This window comes from Scomber japonicus, chromosome 23, assembly GCF_027409825.1.
Source record: "Scomber japonicus isolate fScoJap1 chromosome 23, fScoJap1.pri, whole genome shotgun sequence".
In the NCBI taxonomy this organism is placed as follows: Eukaryota; Metazoa; Chordata; class Actinopteri; order Scombriformes; family Scombridae; genus Scomber; species Scomber japonicus.
In genome coordinates this window covers 19,399,272-19,425,817 of record NC_070600.1, presented here as the reverse complement: position 1 = coordinate 19,425,817, position 26,546 = coordinate 19,399,272, and the positions used below count along the sequence as shown (strand labels likewise).

Below are 26,546 nucleotides of genomic sequence, written 5' to 3'. Positions count from 1 at the left end.
AGTTTTGAGGTCAGTATTGAACATGGATGTGGGAGAAAAGTGAAACTCCCACATATAAACTCCACAGAAAGGCCCCAGGGTAATGTGTCATCAAGCCGTATGTTTGCGAGCAGTGAATTATTTCTTGTTGATGCTTGAGTAGCAAGTTTCCTATTTGGTAAAAGCTATAATTGGTATTGATAAACTGACTCAAACCAGAAACTCTTCTGATTGCAGACTGTTGTTACGGATGATTGCGTCTCCTTCCATCTCTATTGTCACCTTAATTTTTTTGTTTTCTTTGTCATGTTTATTGTCTCTGTTTATGTCCTTGACGTGGAACAATTGGGCAAGTAAACACAATTATTTTCTCTTTTTGGAGCCTTGTTGAGAAACTCCAGCAAATAAACAGTGTTTAACCTTGGTGTGTGTGCCGTGTCAAAAGCGGCAAGTCAGACCGAGCAGTTGTGCTGGAATAATTAGGCAGTGGTGTCCCAACATGGCCTCTAGTAAACGTTCATTCCCAAACAGTATAATTTGTCATGACATGAAACTGGAGCCATCAGGAATACAGAGGGAATCCAGTAGATGTAAAAGCGTAAGCAAAATTTATGAAACAATTTAGCTCCTGCGCAGCTGGCGAGCATCTGACGCTGCTTTAGTGAGAGCCAATTACTCAATTGGACCCAAGTTCAGTAAGGCAAGTCCTGTACAACTAGATGTATGACAGATGGGGGTCCTTTAGGGCTGCAGAGCACAATGACAGTCAGTCAATAAAAGACCAGCAGGGAAATTACACTGGGGTATTGTGCAGGGCACGAGGTCCATTACCATTACCTCAATAAATGTCCCCTACTTGCTCATCTTTCTCCCTAACCCCTTGAAAGCCTTTTTTCCCCCATCTCTGTATACTTTTCTACACACACTAACATACACAGATACACACATTTTATACTTGACCACTATAGATAAAAAAGCAGCTCTCTGTATTCTCATGAAGCACTGCATCCCTGGGATGGATTGAGCCCACGTGGCGATAAGGGGTGTGATTATTCATTTGTGTCAGAGATCTAGTGCCTGGAGATAAGATGGGCCATCGGCAACAATGGAGGGCCTCAGAGAGGGTAGATAATCGAGGCGCTGACCCCTGTAGTATGCTAGACTCTACCACTCGCCTGCTTCCTCTCTGCTTTCTTTCAGTGAGCTTATCTGCTGTGAGTAGCACAGTGTTGCGTGCCTATCTTACTGTACCAGCTTGGCAGCGTTCCTGCACGCCGATGTCAGTCCCCAAGGTACAAAAGCCTCTGTACGGCTGAGAGTTAGTGTGGTGAAACCAAAGGGGAGCGGAAAACACAAGGGGGGAGGATGAAGGAGATAATGTGACATATGGTTTCTGTTTAAGGCATGTGGATCTGGAAATGGGAAGGAACGTCATAGTTTCCTTCCTTCTGCTTCTCTTATAGGAACAGAAAAAATATAATATCCCAAAGTGAAAATAAAATAAACATTTCAAATACAGTGGTAATCAGACATTGTCCAGATTAGGGTTGGTTGAGAGATCAGTCTGTCAGACGGTCGGTCCACTACTTTAGTCCAGCCTGAAATATCTCAACAGCTATTGGGTGGATTGTAATAAAATGTTATGCAAACTTTCACATCCCCCTCAGGATTAATTCTAATAATGTTGTTAATCCCTTAACATTACCCATTAGGTAAATAAATATTATATTTATAATTAAGTTTATGAAAAGTCCTGCAGCACAAACATATTTCCAGCTTAATGGTTATTAGCTAATGTTAGCATGCTAACACACCAAACTTCAATGATGATCATGGTTAATGTTAAACCTGCTAAACATTAGTGTGTTAGCATTGTCATTTTGATGCATGTTAGGGTAGAAATCCCAGCATTTAACTCAAAGGTCATCCTCACTGCTAGCATTTCCGTAGACTCATATTTAATCAATACAATGTCAGAAAAGAAGTTTAACAAACAGGCCATGACAACATGTCCAAAAGACAAACATTCCTCAATGACTGACTGACTATACTATCAATTTTCTGTCAACTGACTAATTGATTTTTGACTAATCACTTCAGCACTAGTTCAATGTCCATAGTTGATCCTCATATTGATGTGGCATAATTATGAGTGACCAATCAATTAATGTAGTAATCATTTCCACACCAGTCATGATGCAGATGACGAGTACTGTAGTTGTCACTTTCCATACTTTCAGATCATGTCTCAGGTACAAAGAAAATGTAGTGATTTCCAATACAACCTCAAATAATTCTGGTCTTGCAGCATTGTGGAAAATACAAATAGGCCGACACGAAATCTTAAAACAAACAATTAAAAACCTGCAGTAACCTCCTTCAACAAGCTTTTGCTCTAATCTCCTATAAGTCCTTAGACTGACACCACTGCAGCTGCAGAATGATGAGTGAATCAGATGGCTGGCTGATTCTTTAGTAACATTAATATGAATCTAAACCACCTGGAGGCTGGTGGGTCAGTGAGGTCTCTAAAGGAACCCAGCTGAGTTGTCTAATCATATGCTTGAGGAACTATTTCCAGCCAAGAAAAAAAAATACTGGACCTATAAATGACCTTTCATATGTTTGTGATGTCTGAGAGAGTTTAACTGTTGTGCAAAGCTATGTTGAAGATGCCATAGTGTCAATGCCCTCTGCAGTAAATCTCACAGATGACATGTGCAGCATACAGATAGCCTCATTAGGTTCTGATTTATGTCAGTGCGGTGGAACGTTGGCTACCGCTGAAGCTAATGGTTTCATGCGGTGACGAGAACAGGGAAAGTAAAAGTGAAAGCTACAATTTGCGGTAAGAAAAGGGAACAAAAAGTACATTAAGCAGAATGGGTTACCAGCACATTTAACACAGACACGAAAAAAGGGCATCACACTGTATGCAGCGACACATTCAACCTAGGTTGTGTTTGATAGAGGGTAGATGGAGCTGGAAGCAGAGTTTTCTGCACGCAGCATACAAAATACCATCTGTGCCACTTCAGGCACCAGAGCCACATGCCAGGTACAGGTACTAATCTGCATGGATGACACTGTTGCCTTCATATTATTTAGATTTTCATAATTAACACGATTCATGGTTGCATTTACATTCTACCCACTTGTGCATGGTCTTCCAAATGCATTTTCTACAAACTGGAACAAGAATTAAAATGACGCCCTCTCTGTGACCTACCCAAATAAATACGTCGCCCATATTATTCCAAAACCACTTGGTGATTTTTTTGTTTGTTCTTTTTGTTTTGTTAAACAAACCTAAATGTCAAGATCGGCTCAGAGTGACCCAGCTCAGGGCTGCGCTCGCCATTCACAGTAAAGATCACATGCATGCTTAATCAGGTGTGAGTATCAGCGAACACAGAGGCAACATCATCTCAGGAATTGGCCTTGGGGCCCATGTTCTGGTCAATTAGAGAATTAGAGGTGCCAGGCAGGTTGTTTTGCTCCCCTCATATATTCATATGGCTCTGTGGAGCCAATGGGTCTGGACTAGGGCGAGAATTTTATATCTCCTTCACACATTTATCCTGCAGAAAGACAGACAAAGGTGCTCATCGTCTCGGTCTAACTGCTGGTCAGGAAGGTTACTCTCTGAGGAAACATTGACCGTCACCCTCCTCAGCTCTCAGCTTTGAAAATACCCTACTGCTGCTGCTGCTCTCCCCACTGCACCGACTTCTTCACCTTCACCGCATCATTTGGTAGAGGAACTAAAGAAAAACTATTGACCATAAAGCAATTTTTAAGTACCAACAGCTAGATGGCCAATTTAAGTTATAAAGGAATAGTTTTATATTTTGGGGAACATGCTTAATAGTTTTCTTGCCAAGAGTTACATGAGAAGATCAATACTACTTCCATATCTGTTTGTTAAATTAAATATGAAGCCCTAGTCAGTAGCTGGTTCGCTTATCTTTGTTTAAAGAGAGGAAACAGAGGGAAACAGCTAGCCTGCTTCTGCCCATAGGTAGCAAAATCCTTGCTGGGGCATCATTGATAGAAAGCACTGCCTGCTTCTTTATCCATTTACTCATGATATGTACAAATCTATTAATAAACAGGTTACTTTATCCCAAATACATTTTTTTTAATCAGAAAAACACTCATAATCAGGATACTGGTGTAAATATAAACATTCTCTTTGAATGAATAAATGCTGTTTGTAACAGGACATGCAGCAGAAAGTAAGCAAAGTCCAATAAAGTTAAATTAAACTAAAGTAATTTGGTCATGAAAAAGTCTAAACCCCCATTGGGCACTGGCAGATATTAAGCCTAAGACACAGAAATGGCCAGTCACGGCCTTGCATGCAATCTCTGAACTTGTCTGATAGCTACCTTAAAGCATTAAAAAGGTGCACAGGAGTTTTATTATCTCCACAAACTATTTCTGGTACATTCCCTAAAGGAAAGCAGTCTCATCCCTCTATAATTCAAGACCTAACCGATAAAAGTTGCACACAGAGGTACACAAACACACTCACACAAGCATCTCCTCGCATTGTCAAGCTGGCTTAAGAACACAGTGGAAAGATGGCGGAAAAAACATATATCTGAACTTCTATTGTACATATTATGGTAATGGTCGCTACATAAATTGGCCAGGGGGGCCCCCCCTCGTGGCTAAGGTGCCCTCCTGGTTGGCAGAACACGCTAAGGTGCGCTCTTGGGAGCCAAAATGCATGCTAAGGTGCCCTCTTGGGAGCCAAAATGCATGATAAGGTGCCCTCTTGGGAGCCAAAATGCATGATAAGGTGCCATCTTGGGAGCCAAAATGCATCGTAAGGTGCCCTCTTGGGAGCCAAAATGCATGCTAAGGTGCCCTCTTCAGTGGCGAGAATGTGCTGTATGTGCCCTTTTTTTTCTTTCCAGTATGCATTCAACACAAATCAACCTGTCACAGAAAATGTCTATATACAGAACAAAAAAAATGGGTTCATATTGGCAGATTGTTTCACATCACACAAAAACCAGACTGTTGGGACAAAAATAGAATTGATAATATTTAGACTTTTTGCAGTGAATTAACAATTTAAGCTGTCCATCTGTGCCAGCTATAATGAAATACTGAGACAGAGCTTAAACACATTGTCAGTCTGCCCAAAGACAAAGCACCACGTTGGGTTTTCTTTCTCAGATGCTATTTCCTTTGTTAGATATCTCACATGAGCTAATGTACCTCTCAGTGTCGGTCGGCTCCTTCTGAAACTTTTGATAGCTCTAACCCTGACTACAGCGTGACACACTCGGCCCATCATCCCATCTGCAATCTGCAATCTGCATCGCACTCGCTAATGAGTCAACACACTTTGCACCCAGTATGAGCTGCATTTAATGTCACTGGCCTCCCACACACATGCTCTCACACATACAGTACATGCTCTGCTGTTTGACTTCTAGTGTGTCTTTTTACACAATTTGAGCACACACACATATACAAACACTGACAAGACTAAAACATCATGAAATCCTAAAACTGCCCATGAAAATGTACAAATATTATTTTCTTTCTCTTCATCTATAAACTTCCATTAACTGATTTTTTTGGGCTACTTGGGGGACGGCTGTCAACACATCACTGCCATCAGCTTTATTTGATATAGCAAGCTTAGTTAGTTATTTAGTTGCTTATTTTACACAACATTAGGCGTGTTAACATTTATCTAAAGTCATGTTTCCTACCATCCGATGAATCTAAGTCTGAGGTCTGTTTTTTTTTGGTCTCCAATAACGCCTGAGAAAATGATCTGGCTCTTTAGCTGCCAGATGATCCACAGTGTTCACAAGCTAGTCATTAACCTCTCTGTCATCTGGTGCTTCATAGATAGACAGGTAGATACTTTTATTGTCATTGCACATAAAAATACAATAGTGTGTACTGTGCAATAGGTTTACCAGTGCAAAAAACAACATTGATGGAGTGATGTATTAAACGTGGTCAGTAATATAAAAATAATGATTACAGCGACTTTAAGACATCAATAGTGAAGATTGTTTATCACTAGCTCTAAAAATGCTACTTTTGTGCCTCAAACTGTTCACAACTTAAGATTTCAAAAACAAAAATCCTCACATTTGCAAATCCGGAACCAACACATTTCCTATTTTTACTTGAGGAACAACTTCAGCCACACTCACGAACACTCATTTGTTGCCTGTTAATGTCTACTGATTGAAAATGTCTATTGCAACATCAACATTTTGTGTGTTGAATCAACTCTGCAGGCCCAATATGGTGATGTAGGATGACGAGATTTGTGTATCTTTACATGAAAACCCTCCTTATTGCAGCTTTTACCCGCTACATGGACTTATATAATTCTACACAACCATATCATCGCTTATCCCTTTAGAGAGAACTGATTGGTGTGATTTTGTGGGGAGTTGGACATATTTTGATGAGGCAGACCTCTCACGGAGAGTGAAAAATAAGCTCTCCCTGGAGGCCATCCCCCTGGCAGTTAGTGTTTACTGCCTTGTTTATTTCTCTTGGCTGCTGATCTCCCAGCAATGGGCCCACAAGGTGTACTTCAGGCTGGGACTTAATCCAGCCAATTGGAAACCCAGGCTCCGATTCCCTGATACAGTTCAGTCTGTCTTCTCTTACATTATGTCTCACTGAGTGTGATGCAGTGGTGCTATATGGGCACACGTTTGAGAGCATTGAGACAAGAAGGTATAGAGTGTCTATTTTCCAGACAGTTGCTTTCTGGCAGCAGTACAAAGTCTGTGTTATGAAGGTGCAGTACTATATATCTAGGTTTCTGTAAGTTAAGAGCAGGAAGTCTCTAACAGTTTTTTGTAGCTGAGCTCCAGCAGATGAAAACATATCCTCAGGACACACAAAGATACTTAGTTGTTTTTCACTTGCTTTTTAATTATCTAACCATCAACACTGTGTGATTACAACAGTCAATTAATACTATTTCTTGTAGAGGCTTTAGGACATCCTTCCTTTAGTTGGGGGCCAATCAAGGACACATAAAAATCCCAGGATGATATATTTCTGACAGTTTTAGGTATGAAAATATGTCTCACAAGCTGCACTGGCGGACTGGAGGAGGACACACTTGGTTGATTTAAACCTTAAAGCAATACACCACTGAAAACCAATGTCTTGAATATAAAACAACTGACAACTCCTCTCAACCCCAACTCCCCACTGCTGACTTGAGACGCAGCCCAGAAAAGTTGACTTGTTCAGGGAGGATAAGCTTGGTTTTACAACAGCTACAGTGGATTCACAGCATGGCTAAAATTAAGTATGAAAACGTCCAAACTTTCCTCATTCCTGCTACTATTTCTGCGTACGCTCCCAATAGGCCACTCATGTTTTTGCCCAGATATCCAAAATATGACTTAATACGTACTTGTTTGTGGATAGCATGTGTGCCTGTTGACCTCTGTTTGGTTTTGTAACTATGTCTGCTCCATCCCAAAGAAACACCCAAACAGTTGACCGTGCTTCCCAAAACAGAAGCTGTATATTAAGCCATATTTTGGCACTCTGTGGCTTAAAATATTTATGTTAGGAACATACTTAGGTAACAAGTGGACAGAGGAGCAGGCCCATACTCCATTAGTGGTTTTTAAGGCTTTTATATGGTCATTTTGGTCATTTTTTTTTTTTTTTTGCCGTAAATCAGGGTTGCTGTTGGAATACTTTTGCCATTGTGAAGCAGAAACTATAAATTCTGAAGAGACACTTTTTCAAAATGTGCTGAGGGGGAGTGTTTCATATTTTAAACATTGGTTTTTGGTGGAGCATTGAAACCACAGTCAGTTACAGCCGACTTACTGAAACCCAGTCAAAATGTAAAGGGAATATATGGAGGAGTTATAAGATAATATCATGAAAGTTTAATTGTATTGCTAGCTTTTGAAGAAGGCAGTCTAATCACACACTATATCACATTCTTGGAGGGACATCTCTCATTTGTGATTGTTTGAAAATGCTAATTCTCTGGATGGTATGCAATCTTTTTTGTGTGTCATGTGGGTTTAAAATGACAAAATAGTGTTTAGTCTGATCATGAAATCAACTTATGAGCCAGTTTCTGCCTGCAGAGCATCGCTGTTCTGAGAAATATTTGTATTCCTTCATGGCTAACGTGTCACTGGTGTACTCGGTGTAAACCTCGCTCTCAGTGGTCATTAACAAACATATTTCCACTTTGTCCACCTCCTTCTTCCTCCCCAGTGTCTCCTGATACCTGGCTGCCTCTCTGACCACCTGCGGCTCTCTGCTTTCCCTCTTCGCAGTCCTCCCCTTGCCTTCCTTTCCTCCTCCCTCGCTCCCAGAGGAGAGTGTTCACTGTGTGCTGCCATCCATCAGGCTTGTCATCGGTCGCTCTGGGGCGGTTGGCGAGGACTGCGTGGGACTCGGCTCATTTCCCTGCTCTGATTATCCCAGCCTGCTCAACGGGAATGGGCCCCTGCCACTCGGTCCTCCTCTTCCACCTCCTCCTCCTCTTCTTCTCACTTCTCCCTCTGTCTTCCTGTATTCGTTACCCCTTCAGTCAAAGCAATTATTGCACTCCCACGTTTCTTCCCGACTTCTCTTACTATATACAGAATACATCAGCATGTATGATGTATACGTCTGCACTTTGCCTATGTGTGAATACGTACATAAATGCATAGAGAGTCTGTCTTTGTGTCCCCTCAGGCTGCAGGAATGCCGGAGTCTAGATGAAACCTTCATTAAATGAGCTTTGTCTGGCAGCATGGGATTCCCTCACTGTTTAACAGTCATTGCTGTTTCATCATAGAAACTGTTAAAAGACTCCCCTGGTGGATTTTTGACAGTTAAATAAGTGTGGAGGCAAGGTCCTGCTGTGAGGAGCGGTGAAAAATATACACCAACCATTTATTTATGTAAAAGTGAAGATGTATTAAAAAGGGAATATGCCTCTGATATAACTCCTGTATTTAGATTTTAATAGACGTAGCTCATTGTTTTATATTGAATCATCAAAATGGAAACTTGCCTAGGGCCTTCCGTTGACTGACACACAGCTCATTTGTCAATAACTGTCAAAATTGTTTCAAGTATCTTATCCAAAGAGAGCAGTCAAACACTTTTGCAGCTTTTCTTTGTTTCTGAATATAAAAAATCAAAAATCCTTATGGGTTATTTTGCAGTTAAAATGAGCAAATATAAGAGAGTAACAGGAGCTCGGGGAACTTGCAATTTTTCTTATTTTAAAAAGCTCTGAAGAAACTGAAAAGGGTAGATCTCTCAAATTCTGCTTTTATTATTCTATTGGTGAATATCTCCTCTCTTCTGTATCACCTACAGTCACAATCATGACAGCACTGTATCTATCCAATGATTTTCCTGCCCACGTTCCTCAAGCCAATAAGTCCCTGGATGTCTTTCTCTAAACATCATTGCAATTCTGTCACTGCAGCCCGCCACCTCTCGATCACCACCCTGACCTCCAGGATGTCCGGTGAGAGTTAACTGAGAGTTTCCATCAACCACCTGCTGCGGCTTTTCTCCGCCACTACAACCATGAGTCTGGACTCCAGGGATCCGGTCCCATCTCCTCTCTGCATGTGGGCTTAATGAAGAGTCCTCACATTGGTAGAGTGTAATCAGCAACATCTTTCATATTGCTACACACTTGAAATTCATCTCTCCTTTTTTAAACATTTATTATTATAGCCGGTGCAGTTAATTGAAAATGAAATTAAAACTCAGCTGCAGCCCTTGACGTAATATGAAGCTTCCTGCACTGCAAATGGGGGATTTTTGAGGAACAAAATCAAGCTGAATTTCCTTTTTGGTGCATTTCAAATGCTTCACATTGCCTTGACAGCCCCGGCTCCCTGGAGTATCCTCCAAAACGACGCCTCACACAGCGACAAAGGAAGTTCATTTGGCATGGCTGCTCCCAGGCATGAGCTGGCCTACTTTAAAGCCCAATCTGCATAACCAACAGAGCTAATCTGGCCTTCCTTCACCTCCCGTCCTGCTAGCCACCCTATCTTGTGCCCCCAGAAGAGATTGGGAGGATCGGCTGATGGGCTGCATCGTCTAAAGCATGTCCTCGCTGTCCACTGGTCCATTTACACTCAGCTGAAGTCATGACCCCATCTGTGGGCTGAATCACAAGCCGTGCAAACACACACATGGGGTGCAGCAGGCAACATTGGTCATTTGGGGCATTTGGATGACTGTAGCTTGTCTATTACCCAAATAGGCATTGAGGGGACACATGCATCAGTGCATTAAATTACCGTCTGCAAGCAGATTCTCAGTGGCAAAACAGACATACAGTACAGTGACTTAATCTCATAATCATGCAGGAAAAAAGGGTTTCTAACAGGAAACAGGGTAAAAAAAGGGCACAAACGTTGATCTATATTTATTATTTCTGCCTTATCAACAGTTTCTAGTATTAAAAAAATCATTAATCTTGAAAAGCTGTCTAACAATGAATTTCCCCTCCTTCATCACATCTCATCCCTGCCAAGCAGACGTCTCATCCAACCCTAACAGTTGTGGCAAACATAGAAAAAACCGCATTATGCAAAAAATGTAAAAACAACTCACGCTGTACTAGATGTCCTAGGGTGATTAGACCTCAATGCATTTTAAGATTGAAATGTGTGTGTGTGTGTGTGTGTGTGTGTGTGTGTGTGTGTGTGTGTGTGTGTGTGTGTGTGTGTGTGTGTGTGTGTGTGTGTGTGTGTGTGTGTGTGTGTGTGTGTGTGTGTGTGTGGCACCAACTACTGAAAACTGTCAAATAAGGAAGATGGCTTTGTTAAATTTATGAGCGCACCACACGCACACACACACAGCAGAGGTAGTGAGGGTACGGTGTGGCTGGGATGTGCTGATGTAGGGAGCCATGAAATTCCTGTTTTAGTGAAGAGTTGACACATGTCGACGCAGAGCGGGAGCTTCCCGACACGCTCACGAATGACGTGTGTCAAGATGCCACGCACAAGAAAACAATGTACGTGAGGGTTTTGACATACATCAGAAACAATGCTGGAGTTTGTTGCTCTTTTGTCTTGTTTACTTCTTTCTTTACTTAAAAAACCCAACTTTGGTAATTTTTAATAGTTTGGGGCAAAGTTCTTGCATGGAGGCTTATGTTAAAACAACTATAAACACTGGTGCATTGGAGAATTTTTCTTACTTATTTTTTAATATCTTTTTGATATATATACACACTGCAGGGCACTTTTATTATTATTACCATTAAATATATATATATTTGTTTTATTAGAACAAATTTGGGTCCATTAGGGTAATTATTTTTATTTTATTTTAGTTTATGTTTTTCCTGTGGATAGTTAGAGATATGTTTTTATGTTATTTGTGGATGTAGCTGCTTGCTTCTATCTATCTATCTATCTATCCATCCATCTATCTATCTATCCATCCATCTATCTATCTACCTCCCCATCTACCCATCTATCTATCTATCTATCTATCTATCCATCCATCCATCCATCTACCTCCCCATCTACCCATCCATCCATCTATCTACCTACCCATCCATCTATCTACCTACCCATCTACCCATCCATTCATCTACCCATCTACCTATCTACCTATCTATCTATCTACCTATCTACCTACCTATCTATCTATCTATCTATCTACCACCACCTATATGATGAACAATAATAATGGACTATAGCTCTGCACTTACTTCCTTTCTTCATAGGTGTTAAAGCTTTGGGGACTTTGGCCTTTATAATTCTATTTCTACGTTCTTATATAACTTTCAGACTCGCACACCTCAGTGAGCCACTATAGTTCTCCATACAGAAGCACAGCAGAGTCTTCATCAGGGTGTGAAGGTGACATTTATCCATGTAACACACAGGATTTTAACTCACTATCACATTTCCTCAGATGTCTTTTAGACTGCACCTCCACACCATACCAGTAAGTAATAATAAGTAAGGTGGACTGACTTATTTTATTCTCATATGTCCCTGTTGGTATATTTCTGCCGATCTCTCAGCATGTATTTGTTAATGTTGATTTGTGTAATTGAGTTCAATATCAAAGTCATCCATACCTGCTGAAATGCCATTATTATAATATGTACTCCACCCTATCCAGCGTTACACAAAAAATAGAGAAAGCTTCATTCATTTAAAGATCTAATATGTTCCTAACTTTACATTTTGTGTAATACAGTTGTGTAATTAAGTAACTGTGTAGTTTGTGCAATTAAGTTAAAATGTTTTCACTTTTCACCTCGCTGGTTAATCCTGCATCGCCTGGAATCCCTCGATGCCATGTGAAGCGTTTCATTCAAGTCTGCTTTCTAACAGGGTCCACAAGAACAAGGAGCCTGCAGGAGATGCTTCCCGCTCTCTAGCTGATCTACATTCTTACCATCACCTGAGACCACAACACTAAATTCAACCACAAGAAAAACATTATTACGCAAGTTAAGTTTCCTTTGCAGAGTGTCCTGACTCAACCTGGTCCAAACTGAATGTCTGCCTCTTTTTCTGCTCGGCTTCATTCATATAATTACACTGTAAAAACCTCACAGTACATTTTACAATAACCTACTGTCAGCTGAATACCAGTAAGGTACTGTGAAAGTGTTTACAGCGTTATTACTGCATTTTCATTTACAATATTATTACCATATGATTTAAATGTACAATATTATTAATTTGTGTATTTTCTACTACTACTGTACTTTCATTTACTGTATTATAATGGTATTCAATTACAGTATTAGTATGCAAAAATCCAGTTTTTACCTGTAAAATCCAATCCATGTACAGTACAGCCCTGTAAACCATTTTTACACACCTCCCATGTTCCTACCCTGAGGTATTATGAGCACCTCCAACTGGGAGGACAAACTAGAGCTGACCCAAAACACACTGTGAGGGTTATATTACCCATCAGGTATGTCTCAAGATACCTTAGAAAGTGGTGCAGGATGACAGGGGAACGGATGAACAATTTTGCAGGTAATTAATCATTCATCTATAACAAGCTTCTACAACTGCAGATATGTTACAGATATTATTATTATGCAACTAGATGTTTTTGTACTCCCAAAGAAATATGAGGAGGTATATAAGAATAGTTGCTTTTATGAACCTTTGATAAACGCTGTCTTGCCCAAGACACAAAACAACGCTGGCAATGCAACATAACAGCAGGAGCATAGCAACTGCAGCAAGCTGCACGACATGTGAGTTTGATGAGGGTGACTGAGTGGGTGTGTGACAGCAAAGTCAGTGCTACTCAACACTGTTATTGTTTCCAATTCCTCCTGTGTAGGCTCGTGGCACAATCAGTAAAATTCTGAAATTTGCTCCCTTTTTTTCCCCCTAGCTCCAGCTGCTGCGAGGAGGAAATTAAGTTGAAATCTGCTGTTTGAAATGTTCTTTCTACAGCTGTGTTGGTGAGGTAAATTCTGAGCTGGTATCCAATCTGGTTGACGAAGGCTGAATTATAAAGAGAAAACTCTATACCAATACAAGCGATACTGTAGTAACATCAAGCACAAGCAAATTGTAAAGTCATGTCTGATTGTTTTTGCAATGAATATGAAAAGATACGGCTGTTCTCATTGTCAACAAATCTCATGTGCAAAGCCAAACCAACAATGAACGATTGCTACTTACAAGTATTATGTGTGTATCCAAAGTCTGATTCTCTGTGCTGTAGATCAGTGGTTCCTAAACTGGGGGTAGGGGCCCCCTCAAAGACCCTTTAGATTAACAAAGGGTTAATCTAAGGGGTCACGAGATGATAGCATAGGATAGAATAACAGAAAAAACATATTTCTGACACACAAAATTGTTGTTTTTGTCAAAGCTTTCCTCCAATTTTTGCTTTATTTATTGTGAATTACAGTATTTTAGGGTTAAGGTTAGAGCCTCTAACAGTTATTAAAATAAAACAAAATAAGTCCTCTTCCATTAAAAAAACATTTTAGGATGACCCCAGGCTTTGAATACAGACACAATACTTTGGCGCTGCACATGAAATTTGTTCCCAGTCAGACAAATAAAGAAAATTGCTAGTTCTGACCTTTTATGGGGAAGTGCGCCAATTTTACACATTATGCAGTACTGTTGCAACATCAGTTGGAGCTGAAGACTACATGTTTGAAAATAAAAAAAATCGGGGGGTGTGTGGAGTCAGAAAGAAGCGAGGTTACAAGACCACTAACAGCTTGAGGCAACATTAGCCACTACTCACATAACACACCCGAATCATCCATGCTAGGGTTGCCAACTCTCACGCTTTCACCTTCAGTCTCATGCTGCCCAAACAATTCTCACGCCAAAACACTACAACGGCAACAGAGATGAACAGGCGAACATATGATGGATTTCTGGCATTCTTAAAACTGAGTGTTTCATATGAGTGTTTCCATGGAGCTGCATCTTAAATTACTCTCCGATCGATGTGCAATGTTTGTCTCCGTGTTGATTGAACAGCTGCTCACGTTCGCAGCCAAGAGCCCAGGAGGCGATCAAGCAAGCCAAGCACACTCCAACTAACCTGGCATGAACTAAGGTAAGTGACTAGGACAGCTATCACTCATGGATTAATTAATTAACTAAGCCAGTTGTAAAGACTTGCTCTAGATGGAGTGCTATCATTCATTATGAGCATCAAAAGTAATCAGATCTGGAACGATGCTGCTATATATACAAACTGCCAATAGAAATGAGTGTGTGTGTGTGTGTGTGTGTATGTGTGTGTGTGTGTGTGTGTGTGTGTGTGTGTGTAAGCAAGCTGGGCCGGATTATCCATATATTGCATCAGGCGAGTACCCGGGGGGCAACAGCCAATTTGCTGTGCTAGGGGGCACCAACATGAAAAAAAGGAAAACATAAATAGTTTTCTTGGTCAGAAATGGAAGATACAAGATTTATAAAGCAGCTAATTTTAGCTTCCTCATCATCCTTATTAAGAAGAATATGAAGGGGGAGTCACGTGATCATCGCAAGGGATGTAGACGCTTCGCTTCGCCGCTCCGCAGAACCCCCCAATATTTAAGTATTATTTTTATATCCAACGCTACTTTTTAGGCTCTCGGTTAATTTTTTCTGTTTTGTGCAAGTTTTGTGTACACTAAGATGCCAAATTCGAAAAGACCGACAAACAAACAGCCAGCGACACCTCGTCCAGCCATCGTTGTGGCAGCAAACTCGAAGCCAACGATTAGCAAACAGCCAGCAACACCTCCTTCGGCCGTCAGCGTAGTGGAAGCAACAAGTCCGACAACAAAAATACAGGCGGCAACAATTCGCCCGACTTCAGCCGACAATGTGATGGCAGCAAGTTTGGAAAAAACGCCAACCACTTCAGCCAACAACGTGGAGCTCGCCGAGCTAGTTAAGCTAGCAGTTGCAGAAGCTATCAAAGAGGCTATCCCCATACTCGTGGAAGACGTGGTGTCTCATCTGACTAACAAGACACAGGCTCTGGTGGATGCACAGATCGCGGTTTTCCGAGGCGAGATGGTTACTATGCAAGCTGATATTTCAAAGTGTGTGGACTATATGGAGAAGGACGAGAACCGTGTAATGGAGGTGGACAGTCGGCTCTCTTCGTCGGTGAGCAAATTGGCAGAAAAACATGCCCAACTGGAGGACAAAATTGCCGACATGGAGGACAGGTCGCGCAGAGATAACGTCCGTGTGCATGGAGTCCCTGAAAACCCAGAGACACTGAATGTTCTTGCTTTTCTGTCGGACGCCATGCCACGGTGGTTTCCTAACCTGGGATCTGTTGAAATTATGCGCGCACACCGTGTAGGAGCCCCGAAGGAAGACGCAAATGGCAGACCTGTGCCTCGCACCATCATCCTTAAACTACTACGCTTCACTGACAGGGACAAGATCCTGAAAGTGGCGCGCGGTGCGGCCGTGGAGTTGGAGGGAAGAACCATCCGCTTCACCCCGGACTACAGCCCGCACACGTTCAAACGCAGGCTGGCCTTCTCCGAGGCAATGGACGCTCTGCAGAAACTGAAATTTCGCACCTTTCTCCTCTATCCTGCAAAACTCAAGGCCATCCAAGGAGGAGTGAGCCATTTTTTCAACACCCCACGGGAGGTAAAAGGTTTCATCAATTCTCTCGGTGAATAGTCTCCAACAACACAGGTAATCCAACCAGCTGGTCACTTTAACTAAATGCCCTGTAAACATACTCGGATTCATTGGACTTAAACCCTTCATATTATGATTAAGTCCAGCTGGCTTATATCATTCTTTCTGTTCCTGTTCATTTGCTCAGTCAGTATTAAGAAATACTAACCTCATTACTCTGCATAATGTTAGGGATTTACATGTTATTGTTGTTACTAGATTTCTGTTTGATCGTTGTTTAAAATCAAGCTCTATTTTCTAATAGGAAGGCTGTTATAGTCTCGGCATGCTGCCAACTCTACTTTAAGTTACTATTCTACCAGCCATGTTCCACTTGTATCCAGTACTAATAGGTACTGATAATCTACCACACGTCTGTATATTGTGTGTAGCCCATTTACAATTGTTATGATCATTACTATGATATAAGTATAACTGTTATTGTATGGGGGGACCTGTGCGCGCGCCGGGAAGGAACACGCCTCTCGAGGGTCACAGGTCCAACATGGGGGGGAAGTCAGGCTCCCCAGGAGGAGTCAAATTTTGTTTTTTGTTTTTCTATGTTTTCACATTTTTGTGGGGGTTTTTGTTTTTGCCCTCTCTTGTTCTTTTGAGAGTGGCGGGTTCATGGCGACAGGGACCTTGGGGTGGGATGGATCTCTCTCAGCACTTAAATTTTACAATTTGGTCGGCCAGCTGCAATATTGGGTTGTTTTTCTACTCTGCATCTTGTATCACAATACTAGCTTTCATTAGCAATTATGAGTAGTATGCATGTAATTAGCTGGAATGTAAATGGGCTGAATGGTCAAATTAAACGCACAGCCTGTTTAGATCTGTTACGTAGACAACATGTGGACGTTGCCTTTATACAGGAGTCCCATTTAAGAGCTATAGATGTCCGCAGATTTTCAAATAAGCACTATTATGTGGCCGCCTCAGCGTCGCTGGACACTAAAACTAGGGGGTCGCTAGTAGTACTGAGACGTAATCTTTCAATAACTATACTTGGGCAATTTGGTAGTGAGGATGGCAGGGTTTCTTACATTAAGACTATTATATCTGGACGCAAATTTGCTTTCATATCAGTTTATGCTCCATCCCAATATGAAACAGAGTTCTTTCCCAGATTAACAGAAGTCTTAGTGCAACTACAAGACTTCTCACTTATTCTCGGTGCAGACATGAACTGCAATGCAAATGTAATATTGGACAAATCTTCTCAGCGCTCCACGGCCACACAGTTGCAAGCATCAAAAGACTTTCAGAACTTTCTGTCAGCACTTAGCTTAACAGACTTGTACCGCACTATCAATCCCACGTCTAAACAGTACACTTTTTATTCAGCTAGACATCAGAGCTTTTCCAGAATAGATTATATATTAACTTCAACTACTTCCTTTTCTGAAATACATGATGTTGTTATTAAGCCTTGTTCCTTATCAGATCATGGCATTGTTGCAGCGCGCTTCACGCTCCTAGGTACACCACCTCGAGCTCCACGCTGGCGGTTCAACGTCTCACTTCTCAAAAATGATGATTTTTGCACTTTTCTCAAGGAGAAGTTAAACATTTTTATAGATCTAAATGCAGGCTCAGTAGATGATCCTAGATTTTTATGGGATGCTATAAAGGGCTGTATTAGGGACTCCTCAATTTCATTTTCATCCCATCTTAATAAGAGTAGACTAAAAAAGATAACCGAACTGGAGAATACGCTCTCTGAGCTGGAGGCGCAGCAGCGGGCCACATATTCTGGTGCAGTACAAGGCAGAATAGCTGTGACAAAAACTGAGTTGAATTCTTTGTTAAGGCGTAGGGCAGAGTTCTTGATACACAGGACCAGAAGAACATATTATTTCAATGGTGCCAGACCAAGTCACCTTTTAGCTTTAAGACTGAAAACCCATGAAAAATATTCAAACATTACGGCCATTGAAACACCTAGTCGCACCCTGAGCAATCCACTTGACATCAACTCTGAATTTAAATCTTTCTATTCATCTCTTTATAAATCTGAAATTTCCCTTGATATGCAGGCGTGTGCAGACTTTTTTCAGGATCTCAATCTACCTTCTCTGTCCGATAATGAATCAGAATCACTCAATACCCCAATTTCCTTAGGAGAGTTGAGGAAGGCTCTAGTTAATATGAAAAAGGGCAAATCCCCAGGGTGGGACGGAATTCCACCGGAGCTGTACCTTACTTTTTGGGATATATTGGGCAAACCACTATTGGATATGATTAATACAGCTATTGATAAGGGAGCATTTAATCCTAGTATTAACACAGCTATAATTACAGTCCTGCCCAAACTGAACAAAGATTTGACTAAATGTGGTAATTATAGACCTCTCTCCCTCCTGAATGGGGATGTTAAACTATATGCTAAGGTACTAGCAACCCGGTTGGAAACACATCTTACAAAGCTCATACACAATGACCAGACTGGTTTTATTAGAACTCGCCTGGCATCTGATAATGTCCGTCGCTTGTTACACATCATTCATGCATCTAGTAGTATTGATTCCCCTTGCTCGGTCCTATCGTTGGACGCTGAAAAAGCGTTTGACCGGTTAGAATGGGAATATCTCTGGACAACGTTGGACAGATTTGGGCTAGGTTTACATTTTATCAATATGGTTAAGGTTTTATATGCAAATCCATTAGCAATGGTCTGCACAGGTCATGTCTGCTCCGCCCAATTCCCAATATTAAGGGGCACTCGCCAGGGTTGCCCCCTTTCACCCTTACTTTTCGCTCTCTCTCTCGAGCCAATGGCACAGAAAATAAGACAGCACCCTTCAGTACATTCCATCACTTTTTGTAATACAGAACATCGTATTTCCTTATATGCTGATGACATCCTTCTTTATGTCGGCAGTGCTGGTTCTTCAATTCCACATTTGCTTTCCTCCTTTGATACATTCGGCTCACTCTCTGGATACAAAATTAACTGGAATAAGTCAGCACTGATGCATTTAAACTCGGCTGCACTTCAAGTTCCCCTGCCCTCCCATATACCAGTAGTCAAAAGCTTTAAATATCTTGGAATTCAAATATTTCCATCCACGTCGTCTATTGCGATAAAAAATTTCCAAGGAATATACAGTCAGATTGAAAAGGACTTTGAGCGCTGGTCGAATCTGCCAAATTCACTTCAAGCCCGAATATCAATAGTTAAAATGGACATTCTTCCCCGTGTAAACTTTTACTCTTCCATGATCCCTCTTGCCCCCCCTTTGGGATACTGGGATAAACTTCAGTCATTAGTCTCTAAGTTCATATGGAAAGGAAAAAGGCCTCGCATAAAACTCACAACTCTCCAACGAGACAAGAACCAAGGGGGGCTATCTCTGCCACATTTTAAAATCTATTTCTGGTCCTTTGTGTTACGCCCCCTATCTACATGGTTTAACCCTAGTTCCTCTGTTTCTTGGAGACCAATTGAGGAGAATATTGCTTTACCCCACAGGTTGCAAGACTTGGTGTATGCTAACATACCATTGAAAAAAGCTAAATTACGTTTAGGCCCTGTTGTTTCATTTTTACTTGCATCTTACCGTACTGTAATGAAGCATGTCGGCACAGATCACAAGTGGCATAATCACACGCCGATTTTCAATAATTTCTCACTTCTTACTGGTAATATGCCCTTTTCGTTTCCACAATGGAAGAATAGAGGAGTGAACATACTAAAGGATCTATATAGCGTCCATGGGTTACGAGCTTTTAACGACCTACAAGCAGAATTTGATCTTCCAGGCTCATCTTTTTTCTTTTATATGCAGTTAAGATCAGCTATGCGCGCATATGGTGTCCCGTGGGGATCAGCTCTTCCCACACACCCTCTACGTAAGTTGCTTGCCTCAGTAGGACCTACGCGGGGGATGGTTTCTAAACTTTATAAATTCATTTATGGACCCTATAAATCCTTACCAGTAGAGGGCATTTGGAATAGAGATTTAAATGAGTTAAATGACAGAGAAATTTGCTGGGACACAGTGTGGAAAAACCTCAGTGGTACTTCCAAAAACCCCAACCACCAGTTAATACATTATAAATATGTTCACAGGATGTATCTCACCCCCAGAAGGCGTCATGCTATGAAGATTACCACATCTCCGAATTGCGACCTTTGCTCACTTAATGTCCAGGGGTCGTTTTTGCATGTTTATTGGGAGTGCCCCGGTGTGGTTGAATTCTGGAAGGAAATATCTTTAACTTTAAAGGATATTCTCAAGACCAATATCCCAGTCTCCCCAGCCTTACTTTTACTTAATGATGATTCCTCTTTAAATCTGTCCCTACAACACAGACGTATTCTATGGGCCGGTCTCACAGCTGCCAAGAAAATGCTGGCCCTTAGGTGGCAACCGCCACATTCTTTGGCTTGGCAGCAATGGGCCAACTCGTTTCTTGAGATTGTCCTGATGGAGTGGTCTGTTGCCCGTATGCATGGAGCCAGCCATAAGACTTTGCAGGGCTGGGAGGCAGCACACAAGTTAGTTAAGGAGAGGGTGCAGCACGGCCGATTTTGATTATTTATTTTATTTATTTTATTTTAACTATTTATTTATGTATAAACTGTATACTTTATTTTGTTTCATTTATCTATTTATTTCGAGAGAGATTCTGGGGGGGGAGGTTCATACGGAGTCGCCTGGGGGAGGGAGGGAGGGTTGTGTGTGTTGGGGTTTCAAATTTAATACTGTTACTGTCTTGTAAATATGATTATATATGTATGACTGTAAGAAAAACAAGATGTATGATGTGAACATATCATTGTGCATTCTTTCAATAAAAAGTTGATCACAAAAAAAAAGAAGAATATGAAGGATAAGAGTGGAAGAAATCAGTTGCTGTGCATCTTTCAGCACCACAGAGGAAATGAGGCAGTGTTTATTTCAACAGTAATAAAAATATGTTCAAAAGACCATTTTACTGATCCGCCCTACTGTGTGGAACAAGCACACCTTTTTATTCCTGTGAGTGCTACGGTTCATATAACTACTTTATTTTCTGTTTTTCAAAAGGCGAGAGAGAAAATCAGGTCCTAGCTTCTGAGCAAGATCTCCAAATTAAAATCAAATCAATATTCTGTTTACATTTCCTTTTAAATGATGTTTCTGAAAACAACAGAACCACAAAATAATCATAATTTACCATAATAGCCTACGCATTGCAATACACTGTCTCTATGTGTTTGACTTATTTTGTATACTGTATGTGTGTGTAATGATTTTTTTATTTTAGACATACTCTTTAATGGATTTGCATATGGGTTTCATACATTTTTATTATGGAGATAATTATATTTAGCATGACATGTTGCAATAGTATGAGTTCCATTCAGATTAAAGCACTAGTGTGGTATCTGTAGGAGCATATATGATTGTGTCTTACATATTTCTGTATGTGTGTTTTATGGTCTTTACAACCATAGTAAATTTCACTTTTTTGGGAAAGAATGAGTGAATGAGTGAGTGTGTGTGTATATATGTGTGTGTGGGAGTATGACTTAATCCACTTTTGGGGACACAACCCAGACTTAACACCACTTAACTGGGGACAGTTTTTGCAATTGGGGGCAAAAGCCAAGTCCGTAATTGGTCAAATTGATTTTTGGGTCAGCAGTTAAGGTTAGGGTTAGGATAGGTCTCCAAGAATTTAATATAAGTCTATGTAAACACCCCAAAAGTGACAAAGGTAAGGCTACGTACGTGGTAGTGTATTGACTATGTGTCTGGAGTAGTATATGTTCTTGTTTCTTTTATTTCTATTGGTTTATTTCTGGGTTTTGCTACCCTTGTGTTTCCACTCTTCCTGTAAACCTTATTATTGTCTTTTTAACTTGTGAAAATTCGATAAAACGTTGTAGTTTTTGATTTTGAAAACAACACATCTGACTTTCATAAGGGAACAACTGTGTGTGTCGATTATTGGGTTAGCGTTGAGTAAAAAAAAGACAATAACTTGGATTGACTGCACCGATTTTTATACTTCTTCTTAAACTGGCTATTGTGAGTACTCTCTTAACCCTTCTGTTGTCCTCGAGTCAAGGAAGGAAGGGAGGGAGGAAAGGAGGGAGAGAGGAAGGAAGGAAGGAAGGAAGGGAGGGAGGAAGGAGGGAGGAAGGAAGGAGGGAGGAAGGAAGGAAAGAAAGAGGGAGGAAAGGAGGGAGGACAAGAAGGAGGGAGGTAGGGAGGGAGGGAGGGAGGAAGGAAGGGAGGAAGGAAAGAAGGAAGGAAGGAAAGGAGGAAGGATGGAGGGAGGGAGGAAAGAAGGAAGGAAGGAAGGCAGGAAGGAAGGAAGGAAGGAAGGAAGGAAGGAAGGAGGGAGGGAGAAAGGAAGGAGGGGGAAAGGTAGGGGGAGGAAAGAAAGAGAGAAGGAAGGAAGGAAGGAAGGAAGGAAGGAAGGACGTAACAGTCAAAACAGACGGGGTCAGTTTGACCCAGGAGGACGACACAAAGTTTAAATCAATGCACCACAGCCTGCAATGTCATCATAAACTCTCACAAACAAAAGTAAATGTACCTTTAATGTGCTTCTCTTTCATCGTTTTTTCCCCATTTATTCAAGTTATTCCAATTATAAGTCACTGGTTTGTAGGCTAAGCTCCTTTAAATGACACTTGGATGCAGTGAAATGTTCATGCTGTCCCACATAACTAGACCTGAATTGTCAGGTCCCCATTAGCTCGCTCCCAATTACTCTCCTCCACAACGCTGACTTATGAGCGCTGGCTGAACAGCTGAAGATCATCACACACACTGTGACAAATTAGCTCACTCAACTGATAGGATTTTCTTTTTTCTTCTTCTTCTTTTTTTGTTGGAGGCACGTTGTCTATTTATGCATTAGGTAGAGGTTTTTCTACCGCTGGGTGTAATTACATTGAAGACTTAAGATTTTTCAAAGAGGAAAACAAGTGATCTGAAAAACAAATTAGAGATGTCGAGAGATGTTGTGTTTCCCTCCTCCTGAGCTGAGTCTCTGTAAGTACAATCAAAAGGCTATTTGTGAAAACTGCTCCGCCATTAAAACAAAAAAGATATTTGATATTTAATTTAGTCTGACCTGAATCCATTTATTTATCACTTATCCTTAGCCACACCACAGGGAAGCTTTATCGTAATATGCAGCGCACTAAAAGGCATGAAAACACTCCAGACAAGTTGTTATAGCATCAACAGAAAGACTAACAGACGCTCTCATTCACAACTATTTGCACATTCATTCAAACGTTAAGTTGAGCTAAATGTTTTTCAACTGTGGGATGAAACCACCAAACCTAAAAAATATCCACATAAACAACATTTGACCCATTTTTGCATTTGATAGCAGTGAAGTGAAGTGAAGCGGTATGGAAGCAGACCTCGCTCACAGATTCTATATCGAAAAAAAAACAACCTTTGCCGACTTTTTAATTTGAGGGTTATTTTGCAGCCTAGTATTCTGGCAATATTGGATGATTCTGTGTCCCATGAAAACCATCTTAAAAACAGAAAAAAAAGCCAATCTGAGAAAGATGCTGAGCTTGAGAGACAGAGAGACAGAGAGACAGAGAGAGAGAGAGAGAGAGAGAGAGAGCAGATGAGGACTCATTCTTTGACCTTTGACCTTTGACCTTTGACCTGGGCGTGGGTCCAGGCCAGGCCAGACGGGCAAACAGACGCTGTTGGTTAAAAATAAGGAATATTTCCTTTTTTATATGTATATATAGGCAGCTGATACATATTTTTATACATACCTTAGGAGGGTAGTCCTGCTTAAATTTAACCGATACTTATTCAACGATTGAAAAATCCCAGTTGAAAGATGTTGTTGCCTTTTTCACATTCAGTAACATTAATTTGACTCATGATAGTTCTCATGTTCTCCTGTTTTAGGTATCATATGACCATAATCATATGACATTGGTGATTACAGGATTAATCACCTATTTAGTAATGACTAATACAGTGTTTATGAATGAAAGGTAGTTTGGTATTGAGGCTAATCAAGGGGAGATACTGTGAGTCAGAACATGAACATTATGGGTTACAAGGATCATGTATTAGTCCGTTATGACTGACCACACTGAATATTCACACTTCTTTATTTCTCTACATCACAGTTAGTTTACCAGACTTAACATGGGGAAACTACAGCTTCTCGTTTCCTCATATACAGTCCTCTTACTAGACGTGTGGCTTATACAGTAGATCACTATAAATACTTAGTGGACAAACGTTGAATGAACAATGTTATTATTCTGTCATTTTAATACAAGTACAATATTTATACTCGTTATAGATACAAAAAGTCCCAGGAGAATTATAAATGACCCTAAATAACAATGAAAATGCCTTCAAGTCTAGTTCCTCATTAACCTTCTTGAGCTTAAAATGCCTCATTCAGAAATACCCTCTAATTAAAAAAAGGAACAATACAACTTCATGAAACCTTCAAAACAATATAACCTAACTTTGTAGAAGCCTAAAAATAATTCTTCACATTTCCAATCATAGTGAGGTCAGGAATAGATGTGAAATTGAAAATGAATGTTACTTTACATACAGAAGAAAAAGGATCCCAGTAATGAAACAGAGGAAAAAAAGAGAAGTTAGTGCTGGTTTGGAGCTGGTACCTAGTACTGATTAATATCCTGAGTTCAGGAAATGTTATTGAGGGAGAGAAATTGGATCAGTGCATCTGTACAAATAACGCCAAAAGCCTCCAATTGTCGCTCACAAATCTGTTACATAACTAAATTCAGCCAGCAGCAGGGAATAAACACAGGATGTAAAGTTACACTAAACTTATGTAAACTCTTCATGACCTCTTTATAAATGGCAGAGAGAATCAGTGATGTTCACAAATGCACAAACACACATACACAAAAATAAAAAATGAAACCTGCAGCTATCAGCTCGGTAAACATCCTGTCTCACAGCCACAGTACACATGACGGACTGCACCATGTGGTCAAAGGCCACGATGGAAACAAATCATGAGATGTTGCATCATGCTGCTGGCTGAGTGTTTGTTGATATGTTTCATTTGGACTCATGATAATAATAATAATAAAAATCTCTCAGCAACCATGAAAACACAACAATGAACAAGAGATTTTAAATCCGCTAACGTTTTGAACACCTGTTGTAGGGTTAGGGTAATTTCTTTATATCTTTGTACATTTAGGCTCTGATGAAGACCAGTGGTGGAAAGTTCATTTACTCAAACACTGTAATGAAGAGAGGTTTTTAGGTTCTGGGACTTTACTGGAGTATTTCCATTTCATTATACTTTACTCACATTTTTAGATGCCAATACAGTTACTTTTCAGACTGAGATTTTACACACAAAACATTGTGCAGTTATAAATTAAACCACTTAACAGTATATAAAGCAATCCAAATGTATGCATATTAAAAATGTGTTTATTCTTTCTTGATATTGTTTTCCAAATATTGCTTTCCATATTCCTTTATCAGTAATACCCAGTATGTGTTCATCCTACATGCCAATATGAAGAATATCTTCTGTCTAATTTGCTTTTTATTCTCTGCATGTGTTGTTTTTATACTATTTTAATGCTTTTGTCTTCACTGTGGGACAGCAGGACACCTGCTGGAAAACTGCTTTTAATCTGACTCAGGCCCACAGCTGGTAATGCTTTCAGTGTTTTTTCCTGATAAAAAAATATATAATAATAATAAATAAAAATGAAAATGAGAAATTGGACCCACGTCTTACCAGCATTACCACAGGAGATATGCACATTGGAATTTGTGTGGGGTTGACTCACTCAGGCTAAAAAAAAGAATTAAATTTACGATAAATAAAATTAAAATCAAATTAAAAAGAGGTCTGAGAAAGATTGTGTGTGTGTGTGTGTGTGTGTGTGTGTGTGTGTGTGTGTGTGTGTGTGTGTGTATGAGTTGATGGTCTCAATCACTAGTTTAAAGCCTCTAAATGTAAATTATGATCCCATTTATTCATCATATTTCATTTTGACAATAAAGCAGGGTATGCTTTAGGGCAATAATATCCCCAGATTCACCAAGTACAGGCATAACTGCTGCTGTGCATGAAAGTTTAACATTAATAGTGTAACATATTGGTGACGTAAACAAGTTTTATTCAGCGTCTGCTTGTTCTAAAAAGGAGTCAGACGTTCGGTTATTTTGTTAAAAGTACATTTTTGTTTAAGTGGTTTTAAGCTTGTTTTTCACTTAGCATTAGCATTAGCACAGTAAACTGGCTGTAAAGGCTCCGTGCTAACCAATCTAGCAGCTAGCATTTGGTTTAGCTTCACCATATCGTCCAAATACGGTCACTTCTGGCTCCGAATATCCAAGATGGCGACAGTCAAAATGCAAACTCAAGGCTTCAAAATGTGACAACACAAAGAAATGG

The 26,546-nt window shown here is 40.4% G+C and overlaps 1 protein-coding gene across 3 annotated transcripts in view; it reads right to left on the bottom strand.

Moving 5' to 3' along the window:
- LOC128385366 (ankyrin repeat and BTB/POZ domain-containing protein 3-A) overlaps window positions 1-26,546 on the bottom strand; it is a 198,104-nt gene that overhangs the window by 148,827 nt on the left and 22,731 nt on the right. Inside the window, exon 2 of one of the 3 annotated variants that reach the window (XM_053344233.1) lies at window positions 25,323-25,363. The exons of the other annotated variants lie outside the window; for them this stretch is intronic. Coding sequence (XP_053200208.1) covers window positions 25,323-25,363 — 41 coding nt within the window. The remainder of the gene's footprint in view (window positions 1-25,322; window positions 25,364-26,546) is intronic. 3 annotated transcript variants of the gene reach the window in all.